Source organism: Taeniopygia guttata, chromosome 9, assembly GCF_048771995.1.
Source record: "Taeniopygia guttata chromosome 9, bTaeGut7.mat, whole genome shotgun sequence".
Taxonomy (NCBI): Eukaryota; Metazoa; Chordata; class Aves; order Passeriformes; family Estrildidae; genus Taeniopygia; species Taeniopygia guttata.
Genome location: NC_133034.1, coordinates 11,807,643 through 11,826,051, shown reverse-complemented (window position 1 = coordinate 11,826,051; position 18,409 = coordinate 11,807,643). Strand labels below are relative to the sequence as shown.

General features: G+C 39.3%; 1 protein-coding gene across 11 annotated transcripts in view; it reads right to left on the bottom strand.

The window, feature by feature from the left end:
• Window positions 1–8,999: 8,999 nt before the first annotated feature.
• Window positions 9,000–18,409, bottom strand: part of U2SURP (U2 snRNP associated SURP domain containing) — a 50,017-nt gene continuing 40,607 nt past the window's right edge. For 10 of the 11 annotated variants that reach the window (XM_072933255.1, XM_072933256.1, XM_041718247.2 and 7 more), the window contains 4 exons: window positions 14,266–14,376; window positions 11,732–11,850; window positions 10,776–10,952; window positions 9,000–9,515 (listed from right to left, as the gene is read on the bottom strand). In XM_072933255.1, the coding sequence (XP_072789356.1) occupies window positions 9,377–9,515; window positions 10,776–10,952; window positions 11,732–11,850; window positions 14,266–14,376 (546 nt within the window). In that variant the 3' untranslated portion in view covers window positions 9,000–9,376. The remainder of the gene's footprint in view (window positions 9,516–10,775; window positions 10,953–11,731; window positions 11,851–14,265; window positions 14,377–18,409) is intronic. The other variant, XM_072933258.1, reaches the window with a different exon arrangement.

Sequence of the window (18,409 nt, the reverse complement as noted above, 5' to 3'; positions counted from 1 at the left end):
GTAACTCTGGAAACACAGGATATAATGAAAAAGAATAAAACTCTGGAGGATCTTGTAGCATAAAATTCTTGCAGTTATTTTATTCTTTAGTTCTAAGCCAAGAGTTCCTCACATAAAACACGACTTTTGCTTTTTTTATATATTTTTATAAAGCTTCACATCAAATATTTATTTGGCTTTCCATGCTTACTGCAGATGAAGTGATCATCACCTAGCTGAAGCAGAAATGTTTCTTTTTCATTCTGGAATGGTCTGTAGTAGCATCAATTAGCCTATATTAGATGATGAATGACAATGGCAGTACTGAGACGCTGGAGTTCATAAAGCAGTATTTCCCACCACTATTGTTCTGCAGCACTAATGCAATAAAGGACAGAGGCTACAGGGAGCAAAACCCATTCATAGCAGTGAAAAATCATTACAATACCATGAAGTTCAAATTAATCCCTTCTTTCCATTTCACTCGGTTGAAGAGAGATATGAAATTTTCTGAAAAAACCTACAATGCCAGCTCCAGTTCTCACAGCATTTAAAATTTAGCAAGTAACAAATAAAGATAAGCAAACGTGGACTGCAGGTATAATATCTGAAATGGTAAAACTAATCAGTAAACCCAAATATGAATAGCTGTAATTGGATTCTGCACCTTTCCTGCTGCTACACAGTAGTTCCATCTCCCTGAATCAATGAGTGCAGAAGAACTGAAAGCAACGCTGCCTTCATCAGGCTGCTCCAACTCAATGAGGAAAACACGAGGCCAGCAGCTCTTTAATTCGACCTACCTGCTGCTGAACAGAATCTTACTTTTCAAAACTGGAGCGAGATTGGCATTTATGCTGTGCAGGAGGATCCAAGTACCCACGCACAACATAACTAATCAATCAGGTTCAGTGCAGCTGCTTTATCTGATCTTCCCAGAAGTTTCAGACCTGGTAATTGAGTTAGCACTTTGAATAATTCAGTATCAATGAATATTGAATAAGTTTATATGGAACAGATTTATACAGCCAACTTTCAATTCACGAGTTTGGAGCTTTGGTTGGTTAGTTTTTTAAAATCATTTGTACATCTCTTGAAAAGTATTAGAAATCTATATGGCAAAGAAACACAAAGTATAAAAAATTGTAAGAGGCACAGAAAGTGTGTGAAAGAGGAACATTCTGCAGCTGAACAAATACAGTTCTTCACAAATATATTCACGTACATTTTCCACCCTCTATTTTACTTCATGTCAATCTATTTTAGGCTCACTAATTTTAGCATACTAGATCACCCATGTCAAATAATAAGAAGTTTCCTTTCTTCAAAAACCAAAATTCATCATTCAAAAAGTAAAATTCAAAGCCCCAACACTTATTTCTAGGCCAGCTTTACTTTTTGACAATTACATGTAATTTGCTTTGAGGAGCAGATGAGAATGCTCCTTTTCCAGTGCAGATTGTTATACACTACAAACTCAGAAGTAGGGTGGCAGTATTTACCTCAAACTCTGCAGCCAGCAATGTGTAAAGTGAGGGATAAGTACCTGCAATTAAAATGCTCCAATTTATAATATGAGGGGATTTTTTTTTCATTCAACACTTGGGTATTTTATGTTACAGTTTAGTATTTTATATTTAGTAATTTTATGAATCTTACATGTAATATTTAGGCAACCCAAATCCCGACTAGCTGAGTTTCTTCCTCCCTTAAAGTGATACTGCCCCAGTCAGAATTCTCCAAGATCCTCCCCCATGACATCCCTTTATTTAAGCAATGGGACTGAAAAAGATGTCATCCTTACCGGAACACTTCCCAACATTCTATTTTTTCATGCTTTAAATTTTGCCTTTCTCATGTTCAGAAGCACACAATGGGCACAAGGAGAAGTTTTTCCTGAAGTCAGACTTGAGCAAGATTTTATCTTTTAAAAGAAATTGAAAGATGGAGATATATGCTGTTATAAACCTAGTGTGAGATAAGTTCTGGGTGCTGATTAAAGAGTCCTGTATCTAGCCTAATCTATTCAGGATAAATACAGATCCCATATTCCTCAAACATTGCCCAAAAGTAGGATTCTTAAAACTAAAGCACAAATTACAGATCACAAAATGTGAACAAAATTTATATAAAACTGAGTAGCTCTCAAAACTTGGGAAACCTATGAATTCGTTTAAGACTGTATTTTAGTCTCACCATTGGAGATGGGTGAGAAGAATCTCTACCGTAGCATTTAGAATTGCAGGTGTTTATATTTTGCACCCTTTTAGTATTGTGTATGATATCTTAATAGCATATTCAACATGTCATGCAGCAGTGGCAGATGATTTCCCTCAAAACACACTTTTCTCCAATAATGATGAATCCTTCAGCAGCCATTCCATTAAGTGATAGCTGCTGCAATCTGCCTCCTAAAGTATCCATTTTCTCTTGGATGTTCCTTCTGAACTCAGTGTGCAGATGCAGCTGGCAGGGGCCAAAATTAAAGCAGCCACTCAAAAACCAGAAATACAAAGCCAAGTGTACAACCTGTCTGTAACAAGCTGTTCCCTGCCACCTCAGTTTCTCTTTCATGTTCATTTCCAGTTGCACAGGTGACATTTTCAATATGCTACATTTCAATAAATATTTATAAATTTTTGTTTGTGCAGCTGAAGGAATTCCAGAACTTTACAAATGTCCGGGGGGCACTGCAGTGTAGATTAGTCTCTACTTGACTTTTATTAAGATTAGAAATCTTCTTTCGGCTGTTGTGTAACTGGTTCAAGATCTAAAGGAAATTTTCATATTTCTACTCCATACCACAGTGAAGACTTCTTGCAGGCTGGCATGAAAGATGAGTTTTCCTCTGGTGAAACTGCCTAGAAATCAGGCTTTATTACAAACTTATCGTCTTTCTTTCTATTTATTTATTTAGTATAATTATCCTGTGCAAAATCAGAGGATGCGAATCTCAAGTCCCGCAGTTCACACAATGGTCAGAATCCAATCCCAGTCTCATGTCTAAAAGTTTATAGCCAATTCTTTTTCAGAATTTGCCCAAAGCAAAAGTCTCCATTCAGTTAATCAGCAGACTAGCTGATGAGGGATAGCACAGGGAAGATAACCTGAAATGCCAGGGAAAAAAAAAATCACCAGCAATCCAAGAGATGCAGACTTCATGGTGAAAATGCCCAGTATCAGCTGCAGTGCAAACCTCTTTACCATAGTAACTTCAAAGGATTCACTCTACCTTCCTGAGTTTCTATTTGCAACAATGTGGTCAGTGTTTGCTCTAGCAGAATCTAGCAGGTGAAAACATTTGGCTAAATCATTTGTGAAACACCAGAGCTGTACCTCTTTAGCACGGCTCAAAAAAGATGAAAACTGGTTTCTACTCCCAGTGATGGCTTTGATGACGATTCTGATTGCTGGTAATGATCCTGGAAGTTCAATCCTGGGTACAGGCTGCTCCATCTTCCATAAATCCAAACTGTATGCATCAATTCCACCCTCCTCTTCCCACGCCAGCTAAATTTTAAAACAAGAACAATTTGTCATACAGAATTAAGAAATTCTGCCAGGTTAAATCTGTGAAAGATTTCTGAGAGCTTTACACAGACCTTATGCTTACCGTTTCTCCTTGCTTACATCTCTACAAGTACAGTTACCATACACAAGCTCTAATCTCAGACCTAGGTCCAGCCTCAGGAGGCCAAGATTCAGGAAACACATTCTACACTTCCTTGCAGGCAGCCTCTTAACGAGGTCTTGAAGAGTCAAACTGATGGTTTGTACTTAAGACCAACAGCTACAGCAAGTTCCCCAGTCAACATGAGTAAAAATAGAGTGAGGTCCAGGGATATCAAAACATCCCGTGTTTAAGAACTCCAAGCTCTAAGCAGAGATCTCGGCAACTGGGATTTGTAATCTATCCCAAAGGAATACTCTGGGCTCTAACATCAAGAGTTCACATCTGAGCCTTTTCCATCTTGTGGGGGCATCTGAGGTCTCTTTCCTCTTTTTCATCTTCCACAGATCTTGCAGAACCTAAATTATCTTGGAGGCATTTGCTCCTCTCAGGTTTGAGTGCTGTGTTCAAGAGTCCCTGAAGCAAAGGGGACAAGGAGAGAGGCACAGCCTCTAACAGCTCACAGCTGCTAAGGGATGGTCCCAGTTCTGCACATCCTTCCTGCCCTGCACCTCATCCTGTGGGCCTGCCCACCCTGTGCCCGCTCACCCCTTCCACAAGGCAAGCTGTCATACGAGGCAGCAGGAAGGACAGAAGGAGAGAACAAGAGGCACAGGGAAAGGCTGGAACAGGATCTGCCCCCAGAGCAGCACCAAGGTGTGACACTGGCCCTGCTGCAGCACTCAAAGTGCCACTACAGCACCAGCTGGCTCCTCACCCCCCTGCCCTCCTGCACACCGCTGCCAGTGCCAACCAGCTGCTCACCACCTCCCTGTCCCAGCAGCAGTCCCTGGGGGAGCTTCCTTTGCTCGACGGGATTTATACAGACAACTGGAGTGAGCAGCCCATGGCTCATTAATGAGTTAGAGGAGCACAGAGGTCACTGTTGACAGAGGAAGGACAGCAGCCATTAGGGCTGGACAACACAGGCAGAGCAGCATCGAGCAGCAGAAGAGCTGCTGAGGCCAAGGAACTGTTCATGCATAGCAGGCATGAACACTGCTCTCTTCCAGGTTAAAAATAAAACCATTTCTGGCAATCAGCAAACTGACAATTTTATTGTTGCCATGTCAATTGGAAAATTTTCTCTATAAAATACAAACCCAAAAGCAAATAAGACAAAAAAGTCCATGTGAAACTACCATTTCCTCTTTGAAGAACCACAAACAGAAAACTTCCCAGCGTATGACAGAGTTACACTGTAGAACATCCCAGCACAAGACCAGACATCAAAAGTGGCAAATGGCACAGGCTCACCCATGAAAGCCAACACTGTATAGACAGAAGCAGGTGGAGGAAAAAACAGTAGGCAATTGTTTAAGACTTCTGTATTCTACAAGGGAAAGAGATTTGGACAAAATTAAATTAGCATTTTAGTTCTTATCCTTACAAGAGTGGTTTACAAACTGAGGAGCAGCAGCTCCAGCAGTAGCAAGGACCACCAAAGTAATGGAAGCATTGCAACAGCACATGCAGCAATGACAAAAAGAAATTTTAAAATATTACTATGAGGTATTTTAATAAAATTACCTCAGAAGCCATATTCAGAAAACTGATAAAATTTTCAGACTGACAATATCATGTTTGCAATTTGATAAATCCCAGTTTACTGAGTAGCTTAATTGATACTGAACAGTGCTTGATTTTAAGAGAAGATAATTAAAATTCTCATCTAGGTTATGCCACTTTTGCTGTCTTCTCCTCTAGAATATTCACCTTAAGTATTCAGGGTAGACCAAGAATAGCTGAAAACCCTCCCACCCCAAACTCTTCACACAGCCATACAAAAGCGCAGCAAGCTACCTATCTAAAAACTACCAAGTTCAGACCTTAATCCATCTGCAGAAATACAGCAATGCTTTGCATTTTTACTTATTCAAAACATTCATTCCATTGAAGCACTGTCAATGCCTGTGGAGGAAAACCCCACAAGCAAGCTGCCTCAAGTGATTAAGAGTCAGAGCAGATCTGCCATTTGTGGCTCACCTTGCTTTTCTCATCCCAAGACTCTGGTTTTTAAGGTGTTACATGAGCTCTTTGCTCTTATGTCACCAGGACAGATGAACCCACACCAGGGACAGCTGCAATTCTAAATACATGCATTGGGAAACATTCATTTGTTACCCCTGTTCCTAAGTGGTTTTTGATTCTTACACTTCAAAACTTGCAAAGGGGAGGTGGGAGGAACCACATGCACATACACGTACAGTGTTTGAATAATAACCTGACACTGACGTTCAGAAACCAACTCTTCCTCAAACAGTATTACCAAAAAAAAAACAAAAAAAAACCAAAAAAAAAACCAACAACCAAAAAAAAAAAAAACCAACACAGCTGTTGCACAGAGAAGTCAAAGGAAGTCAGAGTTTAAAAAAGGCAGTTCAGAGACAAACACTTCTGTAACAGGGAAGATTTTAAGTGTTGTACTATGTAGCTTTCTGCAGCAGCACAGGCCCGCAGGTCAGCACTGAGCAAGCCTTGCACAGACCCCCCCGGGGCCAGGACTGGCTCCAAGCAGACACAGCTGCCTCCCTCCAAGGCCTTCCCCTAAGCGTGGGGATGTCCATGAGGCAGGGCAAGCTTCCCCAAGCTCCTCACAACAGCAGTGTCCAGCACAGATTTGGGAACACACCAGGAACATTCCCTTCCCAAGGACACCCCACTCTGTTCCAGGCTGCATGGGGGCAGCCAGGCTAGAACCGGGCTGTAAAAGCTACACTTCTCTGCTTTGGACAAGCCTAAACACTGAAGCGTGAACATTTCCCTCTGGTTTCCCTAAGGCAGAGCAGACCTGTTACCCACTCGTGTCTCCAGCCCTGCCAAAGTGAAGAGGTGGACACTCACAGACTGAGGGCTCTCAGAGGATAATGGGCTCCCTCTTCCTCTACAACCACAGAAACCATCAGGAGACACAGGACCACACCTCCTCAAAACAGGACTATTTCACAAGGCTTCATCTGAACGCTACCTCCTGAATCCCAGATCAGTTATTTACATTACCCACTCAGCACTTCACCCCAAAATGCTGCAGAAACACAAGTCACATAGTAATGGCATACAGGGACCGTACTTTGTCACTGCAACGTGACCTAAAGGAAAATTAATTTCATAAGCAGCCTGATTTTAAGTCTTCAATAATACTCTGCATCTTTTACAAAATATCTGTTAGCAGATGCTACCCTCTTCCAGCTTCTCTTTGTGGAAAAGCCAAGCTATAAACAAAAGTACAAAAACGGGAGGAAATGAAGATTAAGCAGGATCAAAAGATGCTCTTTTCTACAGGGCAAAAAAGCCCAGGTGATCCAGTAAAAGATAGAGATTCTTAATTGCTCTTAAGAGACTATTGGGTAAGATCAGCTGTTTTAGAGCCCAGGACATGAAGCAAAGAACAAGAGGTATGGCAACAGCATTTAGAGAACAGATACTGAAAAAGGCATTGCATAATAGAGAGTTACAAAATAATAATAACCTGACACATAATACAGAGTTACAAAATAAGCCCTAATGGGTGGTGTGCTCCTTTAGCTCTCTTGCTACTTGGCTTAAGCTTTCTATAATCACTGATGAGAATTTTGTAAAAGCTGAAATGAAAATTAATTATTGAAAAGTACCTGAAGTGCTAAGTGATTTTCTACCCTGAGGGTTTTCAGCTATTAAATGAAATATACAATTGATTCTGCAGATAAAATACTCCTGTGGAAAAGCATCTTTACTCCCGCTTGACCCAGAACACTGACATTTATCACTCCTCTATTTATAAACAGCTACAAGATAAAAGTAATGAAGAAGTTAATTGGATCTGAAGTGATCACCTTCCCACTGCACAGTTAGGATTCTCCCTGTCCCCAACTGATTTTAGTACCTACTTCTCTCTCTAGAAAGCTGCACCTGGTCTGTGCTAGGTATAAATACACAGCATTTAAGAAAAAAACCTAATTGGTTTATAATAGTTTAGCAACCAAAATCTCTGCTGAATCCTATCCTGAAATACCTTATGTTACAGGGAGAAAAAAATACAAAAAATAAACTCTGCATATTTCTAAAACAGATTCTTTATAATGTATTACAAACAGATAAAAGGTGTATTTTTTTCTCATTACCAATGCATCTATTCAATATTTTTTTCTAAGAAAGTCTTTACAGTATGCATGCAGTCTTCTTATTTTCAGCATTCCAGATCACTGCAGAGCTCTCATTAGCAAAGAAGATTCTCCACTCAATTCTCACACATGCAACAATTTATAAAATCTTATAACCATGTCTCTCATCAGGAAAAAAAAGAGAGAAAATACACTTTTTTTGGTAAGACCTTTTAGATCCTGCTTCTGGAAGTGCAGCCAGTGAGGCTATTTACATGTCCAACAGGTTTTCCCCAGCACATTTACAAATTTCTGTGTGAAGCCTGTGGACACACCAATGTACCAGCAGTGTACCAGCAGGCCATTATCCAGCACTCTGTGCCTACAGCTAAGCACGGCTTTGGCTTTTATAAACAGTTCACAAGAGGCCAGATCCCTTTTGATTTTATATTTTTATTTCCATCTCCCCACACCTCCATGTATAAACACTGAAACCTCCCCGTTTCTTGTTCCTCCCACTCTCCCACCCACAGAAAGGTTGCATGGTGAGGTGATGCAATTCAAAGCCACATCAATGCCTAACACACAGAACAGGTTTGGAGAAGGGAAAGCCTTCAACATGAAAAAAGAAGTTAAACAGCCTCTTGAATCAAAAATATGAATAAATATGTAGTAAAATTTAATTTTTCCCATCTTGAAGAATTTTCACAACAGAGGAACAAATTCAGTAAAATAATGTAAAAGCTGTCCTTTTGCAGGAAAAATTAGTTTTAGAAAACAAGAGTGTACTGAGGGCTGCAATTATTGTATCTACATGTAAGAAATCACAGAGCCCCAGGCCTGCTGTCCTTTAGTGCTCCCCATGTATGCCACAAAGGTGGCTTGTTACTGAGACATCACACATGTGCTACACACACACCCAAAGACACACGTGTCTTTGCAGAGGCCCTTTTGTAAAAACTAACAAAAACACTACAGTGGTGTTACAAATATTCCCATTAAAATGCAGACATAGGAAAGCAATGATTTACCTGTAAAGCTTATCAGGGTAGGTACCAGACTCTCCTTACAGTAAAATCTCAGAGCAGGAAAGAAAGCCCATCCACTGGATTCCGAAGGTGCCTGTATCTGGACAGTCAAAGCAGTGTGAACAGAGCAGAGCCACCTGCACCAAAGCATCCAGCACAGCAGTCTGAAATACACAGTACTGCCAAACACACTCTGCACTCCCTTTGGGATCTGCATCACCAGTCGGGCAAGAAAACAACATCTTCATTTTCTGTTCAGATTTTATTTGAAATCTAATTCAAATTGTCAAAGCTACAAAAAGGGAGAACATCTGGGTTATTTCTGCTATGTCACAACATTCTAAAAACAAAATATCACTACTGCCAGCAGATCAGTTACACACATTTCTGATGAAACTTCTAAACACAAAAAAGTTTCTTTTGGGAAATAGTCACAATGAAGATATTTTGTACAATATAAAACAATGACAGGTCTACAGATGCCAATACTCATGAGTATACACGTGCATTCACAAAAAAAAATAATCAGGAATGCTTTTTTGTTTTCAAACAGACTGTTCAGGCACAAAACAAAACCGCATTTCCAGTAAGTGACAGCATCATAAAAAATATTAACATTGTCAGTGTTTGCTTTTCTTTGACTTCTTGTGAGATCTGTGAGGAGAACGGGACTGAGACCTGGATTTTTTCCCTGACTTTTTTGGGGATCTGGATCGTGATCTTCTTGATCTTTTGGGTGTCCTGGAGCCAGATGGCGACCTTACAAAAAAAAAAAAAAAAAGTCAAATATTAATACAGAAAAGCACCATTTCCTGAAGTTATTTGTATTCATTTATTGAGCCAAATGAGGTAGATAACATTTTCCCTAATAACAAAAGTAACAGGATGATATCTTGCCTTTGAGAAAAAGGCCATTTTTGCATTATAAGGTTTTGAGAGTATTTTGGGCTTAACTTCAGTGCTTAGAACTCACATGAAAAATAACACACACTCATGTCCTTAAACCCACATCAGGAATTGACAGCCTTTCACATAAGTCTCAACCAGCTTGGCTCTTGTATGAATTGCAGCCTATGTCCATGCAGAAATGAAAAACTATGTTCAATTGTGTTATGGTGAAATACTTTTAATTCTCATCAAGCATATTCAGATTGTGATGCAGCCCCACAGAAAAAGAAGGGACACTGCATAAATTTACTGTCATCTAACCCACACCTAATACAGTGATCTAAGACAATGAAACCTGAATGAGCATCATATTAACTCTAAAAAAAAAATCTCAACTACTTTTCTACTTTTATTTGAAATCCTTATTTATATAAGCACAAGTATACTGTGGTTATGTGCTATGATTTTTTTCAACATCATTAAAAGAGTATTCCTCAGCCTGACTGAGAAATTTGACATCAGTAAGATGTTCTATACTTCCAAAAGAAGTGGAAGGTGAACTTTCAAGCTACAGCAGCATTAGCAGAATAATAAAATTTCACCTCAAGTTTAACATTAACTGAAGACAAATATTTGTGTCAGAGTGGAGGTTAGGAAATACCTAGTTTGGAAACAAAACCCCATAAGCAGTATCTGACTTTTTTCCCTTAAAAAACAAACTATGGGAGTGGCGAACTTCATGTAAGCTAATCATCAGTGAAAGGCTGCATGGTCATTAATTTGAGAGGTAGTAGAGAAGGGCTACATAAATTTCAGGACAACAGAAGACTTATCCTTTGAAAATAAAAAGGCAAGAAAGCAGCAAGGTGCTTTAGTTTAAAGCAGCATTTCTTAAAATCACCAGTAAACAGGTAAACAAAACCACAGCAGAGTAGAGTCTGGAGCTGATTATCAGGGCAGGAGGCTGTGAGAACTTCCAACCCCAGTGCTCCAAGGTATTAAGGAGGAACACGCACTACAGAGTACCGTGAGAGATCCGAATATCAATGTGCTCTGCTGAAACATCCCCGGCCCCCAAACCCAGCCAAACACACCCAGCAGCTTCCTGAAACAGAGAAGATACCAGCTCACCTTTTGCCTTTTTTACTGACATCTCTGGGAGAATCTTTGTGTGAGGAGCGGGAGCGGGAGCTCTCCTTGTGGGAGCGCTCGGAGCGCTCAGAGCGCTCGGATTTGGGCGAGGGCGACTTGGCCCGGCGGCTGCCGCTGCTGCGGGACGGGCTGGGGGAAGCGCTGTGCCGCCTTTTCCTGCCACGGGCAGCCACGCACACGGGAGGGAGAACACACAGTCAGAACATCTGCTCCTCTCTGCAGGCATTTGCTTTAGCCAATGTCATGTCAGTTACTTCTAAGTAATTAAGTATTGTAGGCTTTTTATTATTAAAACAAAAAAAGTTTAACGTGTGCAACAGATTTTCTCTGCTTGAAAAAAACTAAGGCCTGTGAGTCATTCGGTAATAATGATGGTAGAATGGTAAACACATTCTGTCACAGCTCCCTAGAAAGCAAGGCCTTTCACCATAGCTACACCTAGAAGCAAAGCAGAGTTTGGCTAGGCAAGCATCAGAAGATCAGTGTCCAATGAGCTACCCCAATGCCAGCTGTTCAGGATCTCACTATGAGAGAAGTAACACTGAAACCACAGCATATCATTTGTGGCCTGTCCTCCAGACAGTGCTCTGACTGAGGCACTGCAGGCAATTCTCTGCTCCAAGACAGTTAACCCTGTTTGCAACTGGTAATCATTTTACCACGCTTTCCCAGGGCACAAATGAGCCAAAGGGCAACTCTGTTCAAAGGGAAGCGGTACCTCACTTGGGGCAGGGTGAAAATGACAATTCCTTTAACATTTTGGAGAATGTTTTAATAGCCAAAGCATGGGTTTTGGTTTTTTGTTTTGTTGGGTGGCTCTGTGTTTTTCTTTTAAAATCAGATGTGTGATACAAGATAATTTCAAGGCTGCCACTGCCTGCAAAGATACTGTGAGGGTTTTCCTCCCATCCACTTTTGTCCAAGGAGAGCCATACCTCTCTTTTCGTGTCGGTGTACATTCCTCTTTTTCCTTCTTATCTTTGGACCTGGTCTCAGACTTTTCCTTGTCCTTTTTGTCTCTGTCCCGTTCTCTTTCCATCTCTTTTTCTTTTTCCTAGATTATTAGAAGCATAATGATTTCAGATAAGGTATGATTAATTATTACAGGCAATCAAGCTAGTGACAAACAGCATAAAAGCAGTGAGCACTGATGGAACACAGCACATGATCTGAACTAATGGTCACACCCTCCCAGCTCTTCAGGCCTTTCCCCCTGCCTGGGACACAGCACAAACATTTACTGTAACACAAACTAACCAAAACATGAGGGATATCACCCTGCGTGAGAAAACCTGAGTATCTAACTGGAAATTAGTCTTCAATGTTACAAATTTCAGGGAAATATTACAGCTGTAATACATTTTCTAAACTAAATAAAACAGGAAGAATACCAGGAACCTCCTTCTACTTTAAACATGTGCAGTCATCCTGATTAATCCATCTGAAAATCTATATACTCTCATAACTGGAAGTTATCTAAAGACAAAACAAAAATACAAACAAGATTCTGCAATAACATCTACTCTGTCAAAACCAAGCAACTATAGTCCATTTACAGGTATCAACAGGACCATTTTGAAAAAAAATATATTCCCTGAGCACAGAGTCTGTCAAATAGAAAATTAACTATACAAAAATGAACCTTATCAGCAAGTCTGAACACAGAGATCAGATGCTGTGGTTTTTAGCAGTGATCATTCATTTAAAAAATAAATTCCATGGCAAAAAATAAACAGATATTCCCTGCATACCCCATAAAGAAGATAAAGAAGGGGTGATTTAGCTAAATGGAAGAAAGTAGGGATGATGAAAAAAAAAAAAAGAAAAAAAAAGAAAAAGAGTAGAAGGCAGGGAGGTAACCTAAGTGCAGGAAATACCTGGACATTTATCCTCATCTAGTCTCACATTCTTTTTACAAGGAAGGCTTAGGAGTAAAACCTTCAAGTGTCCTTATCCTTACACCTATTCTTACAAAATTATGTTAGTTATCTCTAAAATCACTGCCCTGTCAAGATGTGCCAGGTTTATTTGACAGCATAACTATGTATTTCATCTTGATAAATAAGAATAAATAGTATTTTGAATAGTTCTAAGATTCTAGTCACTAAACAATATACAATGTTGCCGGGAAATTGCTCTTGGAAAGCTTATTGTAAATTTGATAAAAAAGAACAACCAGCCACCAAGTTCATGGGAAATGTAATCAGGATCAGTATTACATAACTGTAACAAAAACTAACTTCATTATGGCATTAAAGCAAAAGATGAAGTTATTCCATTAACAACAGTTACTACTGTTTTAAAGAATGGTTATAAATATCATTAAATATTTCTTTCTTTCTTGAAATTGAAAGAGACAATTAAAATTCCAAACTATTGTGAGCTGGTTGAATTAATTCAACATAAGATATCTAAAATTTTATCAGGGTTGCTATTATCAATTTCTGTTTGTTTAAGCTACTGTCTCACTAAGCATTCTGTGCTTACTGTACAAATCATTTGTTTTATAGAAAACACCAAGAAAGTGGAAAGTTTTACAATACAACTACATTTAGAAAGAAAATTATAAAAGCCTTACAAAGTCTGAACTGCAAGCATCAACCTCCATTGCGTTCATCTCCTTCAGGGATCAGTTTACCTAATTTTTAAAAGTTTGTTTCTTCAAGGTACTATGAATTAGTCAGATATTGAGTACCAAATAATGCAAATAACAAGTAACACAAAAAACCCTGGTGGAAACTTATTTGTATTTAGCTTCCAAAGAACTGCATGGGTACCTAATTCCATCAATGATCTGTCAGACTGTAAAACCAGATGAGAAAGCAACTGTCATTTATCATCCTTCACTATATGCAATGTCAAATACGTTGTTTTTTCATTATGTTTCAAAGGTTTGAGATCACATCATATCACATATAAGATGTTAACTTTTAAAATCACTCTGACTTCATAGTCCAGAGAGGTCTTCTAAAAATGGTCATGGTACAGAATTAGTCACATTTGGGTGAATGGATGAGCTGGAATTATTCAGGAAGCTTAGGCACTGGAGAATCAGAAACAGATTCGCTGCTTAAAACTATTTTCTCCCTTCCTTGGGAAGCCTTTAGTGCAGCACATCAATTACTAAATGCAAAATGAGAAGTCTGATGAATATCTTCAATTGAGAGCTGTCCCTTTCCTCTCCCACACCTAACAGTTTGCTTCATGCAGGAGATGCAGGAGTGGTCTCTAAGGTTTCTATACAGGCTGTGATATCCAGTTGTGCAGTGGGAAACACTACAGGACTTGGATTAAAAAAGGAGATTGTATGTATTCTGCAGAGAGTACTGGGACTTGCACATGCAGATTGATATTACAGCAGTATTTTAACAAGAACCATGTGTTGTTATGTTTAAAGACACCTTACATTCAATAAACTCAATAGAAGCCTATCACAGAATCAGAGGCCAACATAAAGAACAGTTCTTACCCTCTGGAGCAGCTTGTCTCTATAGTGTTCAACCTGTTCCTGAAAACTCTGGCCTGGCTTCTTGGGTCTTTTCCCAGACTCTAACTCATCCTGAAACTTCATCACCTTAAGCTGTGAAAATAATACTGACCATTAGATTATTAGATTTATTATTATCCAGTTGGGCATGTGGCTGAAAATGAAATTTCCATTACATATCATCTGTATTCTTCATTCCTTCTACACAAGCTTGTGCACAGAGATACTAAATTTATTTAAACTGGATCAAAGTAACAAAACCCCACACTCATCTGCAGGCACCTGCAGTTGTTTACAGACATGGTGAGAACTAAAAATAGAGGGAATTTTTTTCTGTTATTTTACTAAATTCTGTTCCCATCATTAGTACACTGCACCCCTGTATTTCTTGGGTCACTATGTGGTTTTTTTTGTTTCTTTCAAAATGAAATCATTTACTGCAGGTGTCAGTATATTCTTTCAACTTCTCTTGTCTACTTCAAAGTTTCCTTTGGAAACTCTTTTTTTCCATTTAACCCTGAATGTTAAAATCAAATGACTGACATAATTAGGACATAAAACAATGCACCTCCTCTTCAGGGTTGTCTGCACAGAGTGGCTGATTTGAAAGAACTGATTTTTACTAACATAATACTTTTTCATGTGCTAACAAGCTTAGCAACTGAATTCAGTTCCCAAGTGCTGCTAAATGTAACACTCAATTTGCTGCAGTATCCCTGACAGAGTCACAAAGTTAAGCAAATGTCAGAATTTCTCCATGTGGTGTTTTGGTTTTTTTGGTTTTTTTTTGGTGGGTTGTTTTAGTTTTGGTTTGTTTGGGTGTTACCAGATTTCTGAGAGAGACAGGACATGATTTATATTTAGAGTGAAGGGTTGAGCTACCCTCAGACTAGGCCTCTGATAAACAGCCTTGGTGGGGCCTGGAAGACTTTGACGCAGTAAGAAAATAGTGTGGCACAGTTAGAAATTATGTTAAGGTGACCACAAAGTAATGAGCTATCTGAGTGTGAATTAGAGTAAATCTACAGTGTGAGGCTCTAACCATCTTAAGGCAAAAGTAAACAATGTTTGCTGACCAATGATAGTGTGTTCACAATTTGTAAATTATATTGAAGTATATATAAACTGTCATCTTATAGGCAATAAACGGAGAATGTAGCTTTAACCGTATTGGCTTGATCTGCGTTTGTCCAGTCCAGCAGTTTCCCTCACATTATAAGAAGTCACTAGCTTCTTTTGGGTGGTTTTTTTTTTTGTTTTTTTTTGGTCTAGATGAACTAAAACCTTCTCCAAATTGATTCATATCGTGAAACTTCACTCACATCTCGTATCATTTGTCAAGTCTTTCTTCCTAGTGATAAGTCCTTGGACAAGTAATCATTCAATTTTTTTAGAGGAGAAGGTATCTCTTTTTTGGGAAAGGAGGGAAGAGCTTGGTAATAATTCAGGTGGTATTTGTCAGCTCTCTTCCAAATGTTTATGCTCTAACCCTCCTGCACATCCTGTTCCAACACCAACATTCTATATATGAGTAGATTTTTTCAGTGCTCGAGGTTTTATTTTTAGCAAACACACAAAGTTGTTTTATCTTTAAAAATAATTCATTCTTCTACACAGAAAACATGAAAAGGAAAAGACTTTGAAACTGTGTCCATTTTGATTAACTGAAAGGATTCTTATTCTCCAGGTCTTCAATTCCCTAATATGAAGTAGTCACAAGATCAAATTCTACAGATTTTTTCTTCCCTCTCAAAAATGCAGCAGACTGAATCTAACCAGCCTTTCCAATTACTGACAGAAAGGAAAGGTATCACAAACTGATCATGAGTATGTTAAGAAACATAAAACCCAAGCAAAGATAACACTATTTTGAACAAGATCCCCTTTCCCTTCCAAGGAAGCATAAGCTTCCACAGAGCTTATGCTAACACCACATTTTTCATTTTAGTCTCAAATATAAGGGAACAACTTGCTTTGGAGGAAAAAGAAATAAAATTTTTAAAAAGCACTGTTATCTCATACCACAGTAATCTTGTGTGAATTGTTCTGCTTTCCTCCCCACTTACAGAGCCTGCTCTACCTGCAGTTGAGCCTTTTTTCTGATAATTCAGCCAATGGAAAACTGTCACCATCATTTGTCGCATACTATCTCCTGTAAAGGCATGTTTTTCTTCCCCCACTTCAAAAGCAGAGTTTCAAAGACAGAAATACCTTTTGGAACCATATACTCAGTGTCACTGTGTACCACCCGTTCTGCTAAGGAATCAGGATAGCATTCCCTACCATCACATAAACTCCAAGGTCAGCAGCTGCTCAGCACTTCAGTAAACCATAGAGAAGGAGTACAGGGGAGGCTTACTTGATCCAGGAAGCCTCTTGGGTTGTCATGGCATGAATATGCCCATAAGATTTTAACTTTGTTTTCCCAAATAAATAACCCATATGATTTAAAAAATAAACCAAAAACCAAAACCAGCAAAAGTCCACAAAAACCTTCCATCCTCATGTGTTTCTTTACATTTTTAGCCACAAAGCTGTGACAGTCTCTGTTTAATCATATTTTGAAAGCAAGGAAGCCTAAGTCTATAGCCCAAAGTAACCTGAGATTAAAATAAACTTGGAATCCAAACATCAGGCTTCATCTTATTCAATAAGCTAAATGAATGCAAAAAAAAAAAAAAAATGTTGATATGCATGGCATACAAGCCACTGCTGGCAGGAAGTTCAAAATGGCATGAGGAATTATTTGCATCCTCCAGAAACTGTGGGTGGAGTGGGGGGCTGAAGGTGGTCATTAGCAGGTGCCTTGAAAAGAGAGCAAATAGGAACAGCTACACTGTGGTAACATCTCACTCAACACCTCCCTAAATACCACTTATGGCAGGATCATGGGGTTTCCTGAGACAGCTATGGTCTTTTACAGACCACCCATAGATGGATTTCTCCTCAACACAATTGCTGTATCTCCCTTTGAACACATGCAAACGGACTCCTTTTAAAAGATGCAGTGGGCAGAGGAAATGAGTCCACCCCCGGAAAGGTGACTCAGTGTTACAAAGTGCTGAGATGGTATCAACAGCTCACTACAGAAAGATCCGGCTCTCCATCCACTCTTGCACTCCAAGCACAGGGTCCCCCTTCCACCCTTCCCTTGCACCAACTGCAGTGTTTGGCTGAGCCTTCCATACACCAGAAGCTCACCCTCCTTGCCAGGTCACTTTTCCCACCCTTAGTGAGATGTATTGGGTCAGGGGAAAATCAGCAAGTGTCAGAGTTCACAGGATCAGGGTGTCTCCTCACGCAGCAGAGGTGAGCAGTTAATCAGATCACTTCATCCTATACCTTCATGTATAGAGGCATTTGCTATTAGTTCTCATCCATCACCACTGTAAGCAAGTTCCAAATGCCACAAAAAAAAATCTCTAAAAAATCTGACCACTCAGAATTACTATTTGAACTTAGATGCTTGGTTATGTCCCTTCACCATTTCACTGTGCAGTGTACATTGGCCATAGTGAACACTCTTCTCATGATCTCTTCATGCAGAGTACAGGATGCTCATACTCCTATCACACAGTTCAAGATACTTTCCCAGGAGAGAAAGATCCTTAATAATTAGGTTTAAATCTGATTAAGCATCTAATTGATGAATTTTGTAAGCATTTAACTTTGTAAACCTGCATTAAGAATGAACTAATATATCCTCATTGCATTGGTTATTCTTTAACCATTCCTGTTCAATAGATAAGAACTGGTAAACCTGTTCATTTTCAGGAATAAATACATCAACTTTTATCTGGACAATCCCCAAAGTCAGTAATACGCATGATAAAATGGAAGGGGAAAATCTTTCAGATCCCTGCGCCAAAACTTTGCAATACTAATTCCTTAGACAGAGCAGCCTTCAAGAGCAGAGTTCCCAGTTCAGAGACTGCAGAGTGCCAAGTACCACTGGAGCTGCTGTGAGCAATCCCAACTTAATGCTCCAGTGCGGGATCACATTTCTCACTTCTCAGGGGGAAGAAAGACACACAAAGCACCATGAAGATCACTCTGAAATTTGAGTTATAATATAAAGCAAAGTGCCAGTCTTTCCACACTTAAAAAAACAGTTATGAAATCACTG